Here is a 17,830-nt window from a genome sequence, read left to right as displayed (position 1 = left end):
GTGTGTGTGTGTGTGTGTGTGTGTGTGTGTGTGTGTGTGTGTGTGTGTGTGTGTGTGTGTTTGTGTACCAATTAAAATAAAATTAACTGTACAAATTTACTCCAATGAAAGGTAGGCCTACTTAATTTATATCTAAAGGAACAACTTTTATCGAAACTAAGTTTGTGACAGTAATTTATGTGAAAGATCTTATTTTGAAAATAAATGTGTGAAGTTCAACTTTTTTTTTCATATTCTTCATTCGTCAATGTTTGTTTAAAAATATGCTCATAATGCTCTTTTTAAGCCTTCCAGTGTTTCTGTCCCGAACTAAGGGCATTCGTGACAGCAATAAATTATTTTTACAATTGCGAGAATCCTTCAACAGTCCTTTGTGTAAATCACAATTAGCAATCTTAATCTTTACTTGTCGCTTAGCAATGCGCGCAAACATCGAACGCTATAATGAATGAAATTCACGATTGACCGCGAGGTTGAGAAATGTTTTGTTCAACGGTTTTTGCCTTAACTAGATGGTGTATAAAATACAAATGTTTTCTTAATAATTATTATTTATAATTTCAATATATATGAAATTTTTTCTCTTATCACTGACAAGTTTAAAACGTTATCAGGTGTCGCCTGTTTCAGTGAATTTATTGCTCATATTTATTTTTATTTTACTTTAACATTAACAAGCTAAACATTTTTTTTATTTTTTGCACTTGTACCATCAATCGCATTTTTTATATTTACAATTTTTTTTCGTTTTCATTACATCCGTCATTATAATTTGAAATAATCTCGTTAAGTTTATTTGCGTTTTATAACTTTTTATCGTCACCGCCCATGTCTTCGTCTTCGTCGTCATCATCGTCATGGTAATTCTCAATGTCAAAAGAAGAAAGAAACATCTACACATACGTTATGTGACGTATGCATGCGTATAACACAACAATATTTTTTTTGTATGATTTGCGAGTATTTCAAATATCACCAACATTGAAATCATATTTGAATTAATTCAAGCATGAATGAATTTTATTTTAAATGCTGTTATTACTTTTATCACATTGCAGCCAGTATCATCATTCTAAATATTATAATCATTATGTGAGTAGTTACCATGCCGAACAGCGTTTGTGACGACTGCAATGTGTTTCCTCACCACAGTTATATCCACTGGGTGTCGATTTGAATTGAGAAATTTACTCGGGTTAGCTTGTAGATGATGCTCAGCGTAAATTTTTTCTTTTTAGTTATTCTCTCTAGATTTTACTTTTAATTTTCTATTTTGAAATAAATTAATGTTATTTGCCGAAGAAAAAAGTTATTATTAGTTGTTGAAACCGTGATGAATATGTAAATTTAGAAATGTGAGATGAATAAGCAATTAATTTTTTGAAATTCATTTCGGCAAAAAATGAAAGTGAAACATATAAAAAAGCACAAAAACCGATTGTGTTGGAGAAATATATTTAAAGTTAATTCAAATTAGCGTCGGGAGATTTACGTACAGCGATGATTGAATGAAATCTACATTTAATGTCAGAATTTTCTGGAAAGATAAATTTATGAGTTTTGCCGTTCTTTTCATTGACAAAATTGTCACGTTTTTAAATTAAATTTCAGAATAAATCTTCTAGGAAATATGCCTCTCCGTAAGTGCCAAACACATTAACCAAACATGTTTAAAATCTTTTTTTATAAACTGCAAAGTAATTTGTTTTGAAACTTTGTTGCTAACAATAACAAAGAATTTCACCATTTGGCATAAAAACAAAACCTAGTGTAGCGAAATGAGTTTAATGTAATTTTAATGATAATCTATCTAAGATTACAAACAAAATTTTTCCTGCAATGACAAATCATAAATGTGTCAACAAATAAGAAAATTAAATGATAAAAAAGAATTTGAAAATAAAAACAACACGACAACCTACCTCTCAATACTGATTGTCGTCAATGTAAGAACAGAGCAGATGACAGATACGTTTTGAATGTAGTGAACGAGTTTGCAAAGGACCATGCCGAAGTCCCACGTGTATGTAAACCATTTCGCCAACTGAATGTGATATATCAATTGAAAAATGATTTTTTTTTATTATTATTAAATTTATGATTAATGGTCATATTAAATATAAGATGTAGTCATTTTGATTATTAATGTTTCTAACAATGATATTAATGCTAACGGTATTGTAACATTTAATGTGATGGCGATAGATTTTTTCCTTAATTGAATGTGGTTTTAATGGCGAATTCTCATAGATATTGCAATTTTTATATGCACAAATAAAAATGCGGCATCAATGATAAAATTTTGATTATGATGAGTAATAAAAGTCTGTATTGTCAAAAAAATGTGGTTGTTGGAGCTTTTATTTCCAATATGTAGATATTTCATAAATTGTGGACAGCAACATTGTTTCTGGCGACTGCATGACGATGGATGATCTTTGAAACAAAATGAACGGTGTACTTCATTGTAAAAAAAGGACGATATTAAATTGTTTTTTATTAAAAAATTAACGAACAACGACATTGTATATTGAAAATAAAAATTTATTAGTAAATATCGCTGTTAGTTTCGAAGCAATAAAATTTATGTGAACAGTAGAAATAGGGAAAAAAATTTTTAAACAAAAAAGGAAGAGGCATGAAAAGGTTAATATAGCGACACGGACCTGTTAGCAATTAAAGATAGAAAATCAGCCATACCCGAAAAAATGACTCTTATTTCGATTTGATACGAATAATGTAATCTGGTACATGCGTGAATGAGTTACAAGAGAGAGAAAGAGAGAAGAATAAATAAATAAATGCAAAAAATAATAAATAAATGAATGAACAATTATTGGCGTATACACTATCATTTTATAAATATGACATCTGTTTTCAAGCCATTTAAATGCATACTTAAATGCCTACTATATCAAAAGGAATAAATTGACTATGTGCGCTAATAAAACACGTGAATGTTTGAATAAAACATGAAGTGTTAACGTGCATCCTTTAGGAACATTAAAATGTAATTAAATTTAACAAACGTTTAATGCAAAGGACAAAAATGAATAAATAAAATAATAACTAAATAAAATAAAATTAATGATTGTAATGAATTTGAATTCCTAGTTGCATAACATCATTGTGCACTGCAGCAGCTCTCAATTAAAAGATTTCAAAAATAAGAGTGGATTAATGATTAGACGAGTCATAACAAATAAATAATTTTGTGAAGATTAATCATCGAGTAAAAGTTAGAAATTGAAAAAATAATGAAAATAAATGAGTGAAGTAAATGAATAAAAAGAAGCAATGTAAAAATTTTTTGTTGGTAGGCAGCAGGCAGTGACGAGCAAGAACTGATGGGTGGGGTCCAACTAATTAAATGCAACTTCAGTTTCATCCACAATTTGAAAATGGAATCACACTTATGCTGGAGCTAACCCTTACTTTCACCAACTTAAGGACAAACGGAAACATTTGAATTTAATTACATTTTAATTTGCTATAAGTTTGCTTTAAACCTTTTAAATTATCACAGGCTAATGATATTTGTTCTGATCATTTTCAAAACAGTTCAGTTAATTTAGTCCTATCATCATCGTTCGCCATCCACCACCAAATTGGACTCAATTTTATGCTGATCTATTTCTCGCCGAGCTCATTTGTATCGAATGAAGAGACGGCAAATATCAGTTCACTTTTAATTTCATTATAAAATATAATGTTCAATGTTTTATGAAAAAAATAAAATTTATTTTATTAATTTTTATCATTATTCATAATATTATCATTAACAGTAGAGCATATATAAAGCGCTTTTTAGCATCATGTTTCTCCAAATTGCTGCAAATATTTAAACAAAACACAAACGCTATCTTCTTTTTTCATTGGCAGATGATGGATGCAAAGAAATGAGTTCTGTTGATTGCTGTTGCCAATTATGCATTCCCTGACTTGAAGAAATACGGGCCATGAGCAATCTCTGAAGCACGCGTCTGATTGTTTGGCTTTGGCATGCAGTCAAAACGAAGCCATTGGATCTAACTTCAGTCATCCTTATTTTTTAAAAGTATTTGTAACAGTTTCCAAAAACGTGTAGATACAAACAAACATTGTACAGTTTTGTGTAGTGTTAAAAAGATTTTGGTTAATTGAAGTTAGGTAGGGACGAATTTAAGTTATTTTCGTGGCGATTAATACCTAAAATGTTTTTGGAAAAACTACTCTAACGTACGTGCGCTTTTGATTTCAATAGAAAAATTATTTTTAATAAACAAATGACTTTTCTTTTGAATTACTGATTATAAGATGAAATAACAGTTGACAACTTTAAAATTTTGATGTTGACATTTTATGTTACATAATTTCACAGTGACTTTTTTTCATATCATATTTAAATTCCATATAAATTGTGCCAAATTTTTACGAGAACAGCAAATTTTTCAACAGCTTTAATCGATAAAAAATTAGATATAATCTTCATAATAACCCTCGCACAAAACTCATTAGCATTTGTTTCACTGGTACGATTGACTGGATATAAAATTAATGATGTGGCTTTATTTTTTGATGCTAACTGATCGCTGATCATATTTTAGTCGGCGAAAAAACTGCGACGTAAGTTGTCATTTATACAGTGGAGTGTTTTCACGAGGAAGGTTTTGTCTCTATATCTCACTCATGCTCTATGAGTCCTTTTTACTATTCTCAATAATGCAACATTGTAGCAAATACGTAATTTATTACCATCGTGAAGTAATGCTTAATTGGATAAAAATATCTCGTATAATGTGTCACAGGACGTGGTGAAATTCAATTGTCAAAACTTTCTGCAATTAACATTTTTTTTTAAATTTAATTTACAAAGGAACTTAATTCTATTTCTATTCACGCCACTTATCAAATTCTTATTTGATTTCAGTGGCTAAAAGGTAAAAACGGTTATCAACTTGTGAACACTTGTGTAGGTGTAGAGGAGTGTGGCAGCGTTGCGTTCACGAAAATGGAGACTTTTTAAATAATATTTATTATATATTCCATAATGTAATTTTATATATATGGATATAGGTTTCACATTATATATATATATATATATATATATATTGTTAAGAGTATATATATATATACTTATATATATATATATATATATAATTATATATATATATATATATATATATATATATATATCAAATCAAATCAAACCACTTTTATTCAATCAAACTAAACAAAAAGCATGAATGATTCGGAGACCAAAAAAAGAAAATTAATTCTTGTGGGCTCGGCCACCGTGCAGCTCAAAATAGCTTCTCAATGATAAAATAAAATTGTCAATAGGAGAAAATGTATCAATGTTAATGAAATATGTACACACTTATATACATATATATACATATACATTATTATCCTTTAAAAACAGAACTTTTCGTAATTAAAAAATTTTTCAGTTTATTTTTAAAAAGATGCAGAGCGTTGCAATATTTAATTTCTTGTGGAATCGTCTCACATATTCCTGGGCCGGTATGTTTCAAACTCATGCAGAGTACTTTAATTCTGGCTGGTGGAGCATAAAAAAGTGGCGTGTAGTTCTTGCTTGAATGGAAGTTCCAAAAGTGAAAAAGTCTCTCTCTCTCTCTCTCTCTCTCTCTATATATATATATATATATATATATAATTGTTAAAAAAATCAGTGCATTTTATATTTCGCAGTGAAATTTCTTAACAATTGTATCTACGACAGTCTCAGCCTTAATTGATAAATATACATTATTGTAAAAATACTTAATGCGCATTTCATTTGACTACCAACATTATTACCTGACCATCATTTTAAAAAATAAACACAGATAGAGGTTTAATTGTTATCTTGACAAACAATGTAGAAAGAATTTTTTTTTTCAAATTATTCATTAAGGTTCGAAAATTTTGTTAAACGTTATAAACATTTATTTTATTTATAAGAAGCAAAACGAAATGTTAAGAGAGCTTTTACTCTCTCTCTCCTTTGCTACAAAGTGTCACACATTTGTTGACCGTTCTTTATTTCAAAGGTTGACACCATTTACGGACATCAAACTCTAACTTTGGTGAATAATTACATCCTTAAATAATAAAATTCATAAGCTTCAACAAAAATATTATTCTTTCTTGTTAACATAAACTTGAACACAAGATATTTATAAATTTTGTATTAATATTTTGTCAACAAAATTGAAGATTACAACATTTTTACTTGCAAGTTGTTTGCACTTAGTTGTTGACGTTTAAAGAATTATGTTGCTCAACTTCCAAATGTAATCTTTCAAAATATTTTTGATTTTAAAACTGGGTTAATTTATCTCAATTTGTTTTGGTATGATGAGATAATACTAATAAAAATTTTTAAACTTTATTCAAAATCGAAGAAATTCAGTTGCAAGAGTAAAAATAAAAGTTGGATAATAAATATATGAAAAGATGCTATCTTTCGCAAAATTTTTATGCACCAATAAAAGAAATGAAGTTGGGAGATTTGCGGATAATAAACATCAGCTAGTAATCTTAAAATGATAATTTGATATTTTAAAATGTTTTATCAGCGTTCTCCGTAATGAGTTTTTAAAATGGGATTTTTATTTTTTTCCATTTTAAGTAAAAATTTAAATTATTACAGCCATTTCAATTATTTTTAAAATTACAATCAAAAACTTTGTTTAATATTATTTTTGTTGCATTACATTTCTTGCATTTTCAAAGTTCAGTCTGGAAATATGTCAACTTTGTCTTTTAGTGTTAACTAAAGAGTTTAGGAAAACATTCTGGAGATCTTTTGGCCCTATAATTTCAATTTAAAAAATAATTTTCAAAAGACTTTTGAGATAATCAAATTAAAGTTTTTTTCATAAATAAAAGTATGAAATAAAAGTTATAATTAATTAAAAAAGAAATTAATAGAAAAAGGGGTAATGAACGGTCATTCTGCATTTTGACATTTGTATTCAATAAGATCGGCTATCAGAGATTCAGCTACACGGAGCGTCCATAGAATACAAATGAACGTCCTTGCGTTGAATTAATACATCATTCGGCGCTGTGGTCTGCTGAGATTTATGATGATTGGGTAAGTGTTTTTCTAATGAATGAACACAAACATATAACTGGGGTCTCTATTTTTTGTTGCATAAGCATAAGTTCTTTAAGTGTAAATAGTTTTTGCACCAAAATAAGTGATTGAATTATCGTTTATTCATATTTGTATACTATTCATATTTGGTATACTAGTTTTAATAAAAATAAAAGCCTGAGATTATTTTTTTTAAATGTAATGTTTGTACACACATAAAGTCTCGCCGGGCACAGCCTTGATTAAATAAAAACGGTTTATTGGTACATCTAAATGCAAACAAAGATTGGCCTGTCATCTGCATGAAAAGATGCGACGAATGGATGTATGAGCACAATGACACGCGTACCCCCTATATGTAGGGCAGTTATTAGGATTAACACCCATGAGATATTATAAACGAGTCCATCAAACATAATCACACAAACGCACTTCTATCAGTCATATTTTCAACGTTGTTTTTTATTTCTGGGTTTACAAAAATTTGATAAAAAAAATTTGATCTTTTTAGAATTTTGAAGGAAAAAGAACAAACAAACATCACTTGTACAATCAAACAACTTCAAAATACGCGAAGTATTAACCAAAATTAGCTTGCTTAACAATAAAACAATTATTTTTTTCGAAAACAGAAAATTAGGCCAAATTTAATATTTGTTGGTTTTCATCAATTGACACCAGTGCACAATTTATCCTGTAAGCAAAGAATGCCTTATTCTAACTGTTGAAAAATTAATGAATGGCTTACATTTATGTGTAGTATAAATAGAAATTGAACACTTAGAACATAATTTTTTATCATAATTTTTGTTTACACTTAATTATTTTTTTGTCTCATCAGCAAACTTGTGACGAACTGAATGAAGTAAGCAGCCAACAACTCGAGTAGGTAATTTTTTGAACAAACATCCACATATAAACATTGCACCCATCAGTGCAAATGAGACAAATAAAAATGCGATTAATTACAACGTAGAGAGGTTACAAAATAATAAATTATATTCCGATGATGAAGAAGGAAAACATTAATTATCATATAATCATATACAACTTCGTGATTATAATTATGGCTTACAGTGTGAAAATTACTAATATTTCCATCTGAAATTTCCAACCCCGTTAATTTGGCACGTAACATTCTGAAAATTATTGTATGGACAGGACACCGTAGCAAGAAACCAAAAGCTTGATCAATTTTATTTAAATAGAGCGACAGGCACGCGGGAAATAATACCAATAAACATGAGGAATTTGTCAAATGACTTTCAAAGGGCCAAATGTCATTAATCATTTTTTGAAGAAATTGTGCAAAATAACCATCTCTCAACGAGTAAAAATTTCTAAAATTAACCCTAAAAATGTTATGAATTTATCTCTTGGTAATAAATAACTTCACGTTGCATTTGTTTTGTAATAGATGATTTATAGCAGAAGTATAGCAACACCATCACCACAAAAGATTGGCTAACAATTCTGCTCCAAGCAGCGTTAAATGAATTACTTTTTAGAAAATTTTTTTTTAATTTTTATCAGGGATTTTTTAAATGAACATTGACTGATATCATTTGTAACTACACAAAGACTTGTAACAGCTGTCTGTCCTGTCTCTAAATTGCTAGTTGACTTAAGACGCCGGAATTTAAATCACACACACACATAAACGCGCATATGGGAATGTAACTGTCTTTATATAACATGGATAAACATCCATGTTATTAGTATTATATGGAAAGTTACATGCCTATATGCGCGTAAACAAGCTGTTACAAGTCTTTGTGTGATTACGAATGATATCAGCCAATGTCCATTTTGCCCATGTAACTCACGGAAACAAAACGTGACTGGCGGGCGCAAATTTATAATCTAAAACTTCAATATATTTTCTCACTCACTACATCTCTAATATAACATTCAAACGTGCTCAATGAAATCATACGGTGCAGGCATATTGTTAAATCGATAAACAACAATGGATGAGATGAAATGAAAGTTTAATCTCTCCTGAAAATTATGCATTGAAGTCGGACCGCCCGATATTTTTGAGTTGTGTCTCTGAGCGTATTAATAACAAGTTTACTGCTGAGAAAAAAGTTATCGATCCTGGTTTTTGACATATGGATATATTGGGACACAAACAATATATTGCACGAGTTTGGAGAGAAGTTCTAAACAGGGCTCATGGTTCCAACTTTAATTTATAACTATTTATAATAAAAATTTACAATCAATGACTGAATATTCCATCAAGTTAAATTTAATAGAACAAAATCAAATCTCAAAAACATTCCGCAGTTGACGATGTGAAAATTAAATCGACTGGGAAATGAGCATGTTTTTTATTACCAACGTCATTATTAATGTTCCTCAGGAAGAATTTTATTCCGCTTTTTTGGCTTAATTGAATTCATTTCAAATAGATTTAATTTTTTTCTCTCAAATAAATAAGAAACATCAACAAAATGGCTATTTTAGTTTACTGCATTGTATGGCTTCGTAAATCTGCCTGTTACGTGCCCAGTAACTCTAATTATTGTAAAACTACCGTCATCCCTTCACACCCATCAATGAACCATTCAAGTGAAAATTGCGGGCCACTCTACTCATATTCAAAATATATTTTGTGAGCATGAACATTTCGGGTGAATTTTTAATAATTGAAGAATTTTTTTGGTAGAAAATTTTGTCTTTATTTGAAAACATGTTTATTTAAGCAAAAAATGCAAAAAATAAGAACCGGGGAAGAAAAAATCTTAATTTAATCAGTTCGCTGTCAAACGCAAGAAAATATTGATATAGTGAGTCGGTTCAAACATTTCGCATCATCATCATTGAGTCACAATCTAAAATTACTTGAACAGACAAACTAACTCACCTTGATAGGAACACAAGCGAAGACAAGTAAGAGATCAGCAAACGCAAGAGACAGTAGAAACACATTGGTCACCGACCTCATCTTTCGGAAATTCAAAATGCAGATGATCACCAAACTATTTCCAACGCTTCCAGCTAAAAATGTGAGTCCGTATACAGTTGATACAACGATAGTTTCAATATGATTGGTCTCGTTTAAATCATCGTCGTAGTCGCTCAGGTAAACAGCATCGTTCTCTTCGTACTCCGAAGTGGAGATTGGCTCTTCCAAGACCTCATCAGAATTATTCAGCTGGCGTTTGTTGATTTTGTGTTTGCGAAAAATATCCGACTTCGTCTTGTTTTCTGTTACAGAGATTTCCATACGACTCGATGAAATGTTTAGGGAAACATTTTCTAAAATCTTACTTTTATCAGCATTTTTTAGAATTAAATTTGTGTTTGAACTATGGATAGTCATATTTGGGAATGGTAAAATGAAGGTTTGATGAGACGGTAGTGACTGAACTGGAAAGGATGACTGCAGTGGAGGTGAAGTTGGATGCGATAGTGATGACTTCAATGAAGATGACTCTCCTGATGTTAGAACGACTAATGTTGGATTTGGAAATAAAGATGCCGATTTTGCAACTTTGTTCTTACATTTAATTTCATTGTGAGAAAATTCTATTTCAAAATTGTGGGTGATCGAAGATGTTACGACTGAGAAATTATGATTCTTTGACGATGTTAATTGGGACGTTGAAAGTGACGCTCGTACTGATGATGATGGTGGTGGTTGTGGTAATTGTGGTGGTAGTGATGATGATGATGTTGCTGGTAGTGATGATGGCAGCAAATTTGATGCTGATGAAGATGATAATAAGAACATAAACAATGAAAATGATGCTATAAACAATGAGAAAGATGATGATGAGGAGGAGGAGGAGGAAGAGGACAATGATGACGATGGAATATTCGTCACCGGTTTTATCAATATGGCTGACGTCATTTTTTGTAGCATTTATGTTGCGCTTTACAACGGTCGTAAAGAAAATGAAACGATATTGGGGCTATAAAAATGATGGATGTTGATACGGCTTTAGCGGTTATTTTATTAATGTTGATAATTGATATAAATCTTGGAGTGATTTGAGATTAGAAAGTGGGAAAATAAACATTGTTCTCGAGACTATTTAATATCAAATATACAATTAAAAAGAATGTTCTCGATGATGGTAACGCATTTTTTGTGTGTGTAGCTTCTGATGTCAGTCTGTCTCTTAACACGAAAACAGATTTTTAAATAATAAATATTGATGAAGATAAAGATAGCGATAACGTTGCTAATTAACGTAATGTACTATTTTACATCTTGCCAACGTTAATATTTGTATAAAACTTCAGCTGGGAATGGTTTTACAGAACTCCCACAATTCCTGTAAATTTTTTTTTAAATTATTTCTAAAGCTTTGTTACGAAGATACGAATTAAATATATTTTTCGCATTCAAACAAAAAACTTATTATAATCTTAATTGTAAATAATCAAGGAAAATATTAAATTAATGAAAAAAAAGTAATAAAAATGAACAACAAGTAATTATATTTTTAGAATTCTAAGGGGATGCTCATGTACAACAAAAATAGAACAAACATTATCTAGCAATCGTGAACATTCATCTTCATTTGTTACAATTTCCATCTTCTTTTCCATTATCTTCGTGCCAAAATAATTGATGTTATCATTATATATACCAGTTCTAGTTCAATTCCAACGTAGCCTACATAAAAGCACTCATCACTGCGATACCTCAAGAGCGATCTAGCAAAATATTGAGGAATGAAATTATGTCTGTTGATTTTTGCATTTGGTAAATAAATCTTCGTTTGATCGGTTGAGGTCATTGACTACATCGTGGTGGTTATATGGTGATCACAATTATAGCGATGATGCTGATTAAGGTTACACGCTGACTCTAATTAAATTTATGGTGTAATGGCTAAGGTGCCTGGCATTGTTGATGCAGTATCCGGGTTCGAATGCAAAAAGATTCCAGCCTATCACGTGCAAAAGTGTGGGATGCGTTGATTCACGTGTTTTAATGCACCGTGTGTTTGTTGTAATTAAGATAATGCGCCTCAGTCGCTTGCCATGGCGCCATATAAAATGACATTATTATTGTTATTATTATTATTATGATTTGGACTGTAATAACACGCTAATTATAACTACAATAATAATTAAGTTAATGAATTTGAAAATGACAACGGTGATGAATATGATTAGAAAGTTAATAAATTTTATAATTAGGTGAACGATGACGTTTAGAATGATTATAGAAGCTGTTATGATGGTAATGATTACAATGATGATTGCAAGAATTTAATTAGGACGATGATGGTAGTGATGATTAGATTGATTGTGACAATTGCGATAACAACAACAAAGAAAGATGTTTGAAGTAAATGATTAAGACAATGATGATGATGACGATGCAGCAGTAGTGATGATGATGATGAAGGTGGTGATAGTAGTGATGATGATGAGAAGGAGGAAGAAGGCGATATTACCCCAGCCATGACGACGAGTAACACGGCGCACTGATATTATTGCCAGCGTTAAAGTTGCCCTCGTGAATTTGTTCACATTCTAACATCCATAATTATTATTCCGGCTATATATATCATTATTATTATTTATATTATTGTTATTATTATCATTATTAGATTGTTATTGTTATCATTATTATTATTCCTATTAGTATAATTTTCATTTTATTTGTGGTGTTCTTTGATGATATTATCATTATTGTTGTTGTTGTTACTGATTTATGCTTTTATTATACGTAATAATTTTTATTCAATTTTGACCATTTACTATGTACAATACTTATTTTCAGTGCTATTACTAATCATTATTAATATTATTAATTGCTATTAGTCTTTTTATTAACGCAAATAACGTGATGTTAGCCATATAAAGTAATGTAACATTTTAAAAGGAGTGTTAATATGAGAGACAAATTATATAATATGGTTTAAAAAATAGAATAAATAAAAAGAACAAAAAACAAAACAATAAAAAAATACAATAAAAAATATAAATAACAAGGATGAACGTGAAGAAAATATCATAACAGCTGACGGAAAAATTTAATGCTAGACATTTATGAAAATTGATGTTGATCAAAGAAGTAACTTGGCCAAAAATAATTTATTTTGATATTTTATAAAAAAAATTATTAAAAAATAAATACATATGAATAAGTATTAACCTTTGCAAATAACATCCAAGATATCAGTGATGGGTATGTATAGCTAACATATAATAACTAACTGAACTACCTAAAACGTATGAATTTATGTTACAATTTACCCTAAGAAAATTAAACTAGTTAAAAAATTTCTCAAAATGATTAGCAAATGAAGAAAATTGATGAAAGCACATCTGGCAAGGAACACGCTACCGTGCAGTTATTTTCACGGCTCTTATCCTGCTAATGTTGTTCCTTGATTGTATCTCCCTATTTTTATTTTGTTGATGTTACAATGTTAATGTTGTTGCTGCTTTGTATGTAATATCAGAGCTAACGTTCAATTGTTAGAACTTTGATGTAGCAGGTTTTTTGCTATATGTTTTTATGTTAAGTAGAATTTTTTTTTATTATCATCACGATGTTAGTGTTTAACGACTCTCGTTGTGGTTTATCTGATTTGGTTAAGGTTGGGCTAAAGGAAGTTGTGTTGTTGTTGTTGTTGTGAATGTTTTATGAGGTTGCGATTTGAAAAAAAATGGCTCTTCACTTTATTGGAATATTTCTTCATCATCAACAGCTTACCAACATAAGAGGTGTATATGTAAACTTCATACCTGTCAGCCTCGTTGTTATCTAATTGACGCAGCACGTACGTAGTTTACTCAAATTATTCTATTGTTGAATGTAGTGGTGATTTGAAGTGAAATGGAAATCAATCAAAGACATACAAAATATTTTTAATGTATATATTCATATATATATATATATATATGACAACAAAAATTTATTGGCGAATGAAATGCGGAGCTACCTTTTACTGAATGTTAAGATAAAATAATGAAAATAGTTACAGCAGTTGCAGTAAATTTTCAAAATTTCTTTTTGTGAAACTAATTGTAAGAAAAATTGTCTCAATAACTTAATGAGCACCTGGGTATGCTTCACACGTGCAGTAGTAAATGATGAAAAAATGTGCAACGTCTCTACGTGTGCTTTTAAACACGAAATCATTTAACTTCGTTAAAACAATTTTATTCATTAAATTTTTAAAAAGGTTAATTAAATTAACTTTTTTAAACTAACTAAAATTATTTTTATGTAAATAAATTAAATTTTATTTCACCTCAAACAAAAATAGAATTTTATATTATACCGCTAATTAATGGTCTTTTAAAACAGTTAAATACGTGAAATAAAATAATTACCAGATAAAACTTTTGAAATTATTATTATTTATGTTCTAATAACAAAAAATATTGCAACGATAGTTTTTCAGAATGAAGCACATTCATCCAAACATTCGTCTGTAACATCAGCAACACAAATATACCATCGAGCTAAAATAAAACAACGTATGAGCGTGAACGGTATCATAAGCATTAACCTGAATATTATATTGGCATGCCACATTCATGTTCATGTATATACGTTGCATTTGCATGCGTATTTCTGTGTGTGTCAGTGTGTGAGCTTATGCTTTTTGTGTGTATATGCGTATTTATGTGAGTATGCTATCTCAACTTTCATGCAAGACTAGAGGGCAATCTACCGTACACACATTGCATACTGCAACATCCTTTGAACCTCAACGTACTTATCACCTTATCAGCAGTTGGATAATTGTAAAAATGAAGTGGTGTATGTATGTGTGTATGTGTACTGTGTATGTGTGCGTTTAAGAGCACCTGTTACCTGAGTATAAGAGCGTGAAAACAATTTTTGTTAATGCAAATAAATGCTGTATGTCTAATATATTAAAAAAAGTGTGATATTTTGCTGAAAAACATATCTAAAACACATCTAATATATTTTTGAATTATATATATATATATATATATATATGTGTGTGTGTGTGTGTGTGTATATATATATATATATGTGTGTGTGTGCATGTGTTCATGTAAATTAGATTTTTGTAAAGAAACAACTTGTGTTACAAAGTAAACAAGTCTTGGACATATGTTATGGCTTGAGTTGCCAAAAAAAATAAAAACGTAAATAAATTTTTTAAATGCGTGCTTTGTCTGTTTATTTGTGTACGTGAGTGTGTATGTAGAGTATGCTTGGAGTATGCTATATATACATAAATATATTTTGGGTTTTGTTTTTTTTCCAATTTATTTTGTCAAAACAGATAACCAAAAAAGAAAAAACTTGTGTGGACTACCTTAACTAAATGGTGCAATTAAATTATATCATTTTAGTAACATAAAACGGACAGAAATGTTCAAAGACAAAATAACAATAAATTGATAATATAATTCAGAACAGTTTTAATTTAAAACGAAAGTCGAATAAAATTAGAGTTACCTATTATCGCATTAAAATAAAGTTAACAATTTAATATTTTAGATTTCACAACGTGTTTAAAGTTGACAATTGACATCGATTTATACGCGTTAATAGCTAGTTCGTTCCACAATTTGGCACCTCTAACCATCCAATGATGATCATTTGTGACCGTTCTACTTTTTGGTATTTTTAATAAGCCGTGTTGCCTAGTCGCAGAACTTGTAAACTGAAAAGAGTAGAGAAACTGATAATTGTTATAGTTGATTACTTTGAACAAAAAAATTAAAGTTATATATTTATTAATTTCTTCTATTGTAAGAATTTTATTTTTAGCAAATACATAACTGGTGTGATCATATTTACTTAGACTGAAACATATGCGCACGAAATACTTCTGTGCAATAAACACCTTATTAATCCAAAACTTAAATGTTGAGCCCCAAAATATGTTGCCGTAAATAAGGTATGGGTAAAAAAAAGAATAATACAGCATAAGTTTAGTACCACAATCCAACTTGTCACGGGCCTTATAAACAATGCCTATCAGTTTATATAATTTATTTAATATAAATAATATGTGATGATTCCAATTCAAATCACTTTGAATTGTGATTCCTAAAAATTTAGTTGAATAAACGCGTGGTAATATGGTGTCGCCAATTTTTATGGAATAGTTGTCAAAAAGTTTATTGTTAGTCCTAATTTTAGGACCAAAGATTATATAACATGATTTATGTAAGTTCAATACCATATTATTTAATTTGAAGTATTTATTATATTTTTTAAGTTCTTCGTTCATTGAATTAAATAAAACTACTGGATCATTATCAGTCAAAAATACATTGGTGTCATCCGCAAAAAGAATTGAAGTGCAATGATGGGACACCTCAAAAATGTCGTTGACAAATAAAATAAACAACAACGGCCCCAGTATCGATCCTTGGGGCACACCTGTCTGAATGGTCGATGGAGCTGACTCAATACCATCCATCGACACAAGCTGCGTACGATCACATAAATATGACGTTAGCCATCTAGAAGCAACATCTCGAAATCCGTAATTTTCCAACTTTGATAGCAAAATTTTATGATTTATAACGTCGAACGCCTTTTTCAAATCAATGAAAATACCCAATGTAAATGATTTGGATTCAAAGCCGTTAAGTAAAGACCGGTACAACTCTGCAACTGCTCGCTCAGATGACGATTTAGGAATAAAGCCAAACTGATTTTTGTTAATAATATTAAATTTAATTAAAAATTTCCACATTCGGTTGAACATTAATTTTTCAAAAATTTTGGAAAAAACAGGTAAAATTGAGATGGGTCTATAATTTTCAAATTGGTTAGGGTCACCGCTTTTGAAGATAGGCAAAACTTTGGCTGATTTCAATTTATTTGGAAATTTTCCGATTTTTATAGATTTATTAAATAATTCTGAAAGTGGAGATGCAATATAGTGGATAGTGTTTTTTATTATTTTTGTGGAGAGAGAGTTTAAGTCATAACTATTTTTTAATTTGATCTTATTAGTAATTAAAATAATTTCATCTGGAGTTGAGTCACACATCTGGAATGCAGGATAGCAAGCATTGCTTGGTGATACATAATCAGCGTTTGTAGAGCCATCAATTAATCTTTGCCCCATTTCAACAAAAAATTTATCGATGCTGTTAACAGTTTCTATTTTTTCCGTCAAATCAAGTTTCCCTTGAAGGAGATAAGATTTATTAGTACATGGTTTGACAATATTATTGATTGTATTCCATTTTTCTTTAATGGTTTTACAACTTTGGAACTTATTTTCAAAAAATTGTTTTTCTTGTGTTCGTTTAATTTTTGTAAAATGATTTCTATACATAGTATATGTCTTTTTATTATCAGCCGTTGGATTTAATAAATATTTTTTATATAGAGTGTTTTTATGGATGGAACAGTTATATAATTTTATATTCATCCATGGCTTCCTAAAGCGGTCCCTACGACTTATCATGGGACAAGCGACGTCTATACAGTTCATATAAATTCTAAAAAAATTATCATAATCAATATTCAAATCAATAAAGTCTTGGAGTTCAGGCCACTTTATGCCAGACAGCATACTATTGGCCTCTTGGATATTCTTTTCATCAGTTAATCTGGTATGGATTAAGGGACGTTTACTACATTTATTATTACATTTATTATTTTTATGCGGAATGCATACAAAAATAGGCATATGATCAGTGATATCCTCACAAATTATACCTTTTATCAAACTACAGTTGTCATTAGTTAAGATATTGTCAATGACAGTAGAGCTTGAATCAGTAATTCTTGTAGGTTGGTTGATTAAAAAAACA

At 29.6% G+C, this 17,830-nt stretch overlaps 1 protein-coding gene across 1 annotated transcript; it reads right to left on the bottom strand.

Moving 5' to 3' along the window:
• Positions 1-9,950: 9,950 nt before the first annotated feature.
• Positions 9,951-15,155, bottom strand: HELRODRAFT_159369 (hypothetical protein; the record flags this gene model as incomplete). The annotated part of the gene is made up of 7 exons (XM_009011256.1): positions 9,951-10,717; positions 10,923-11,010; positions 11,695-11,820; positions 11,915-11,997; positions 13,532-13,568; positions 14,581-14,645; positions 15,125-15,155. The coding sequence occupies 7 exons, from the start codon at positions 15,153-15,155 to the stop codon at positions 9,951-9,953; spliced, it is 1,197 nt and encodes a 398-aa protein (XP_009009504.1).
• Positions 15,156-17,830: the final 2,675 nt, after the last annotated feature.

This window comes from Helobdella robusta, assembly GCF_000326865.2.
Source record: "Helobdella robusta unplaced genomic scaffold HELROscaffold_1, whole genome shotgun sequence".
NCBI lineage: Eukaryota > Metazoa > Annelida > Clitellata > Rhynchobdellida > Glossiphoniidae > Helobdella > Helobdella robusta.
Note: the sequence above shows the minus strand (reverse complement) of the source record. Positions and strands in the feature narration are given on the sequence as shown.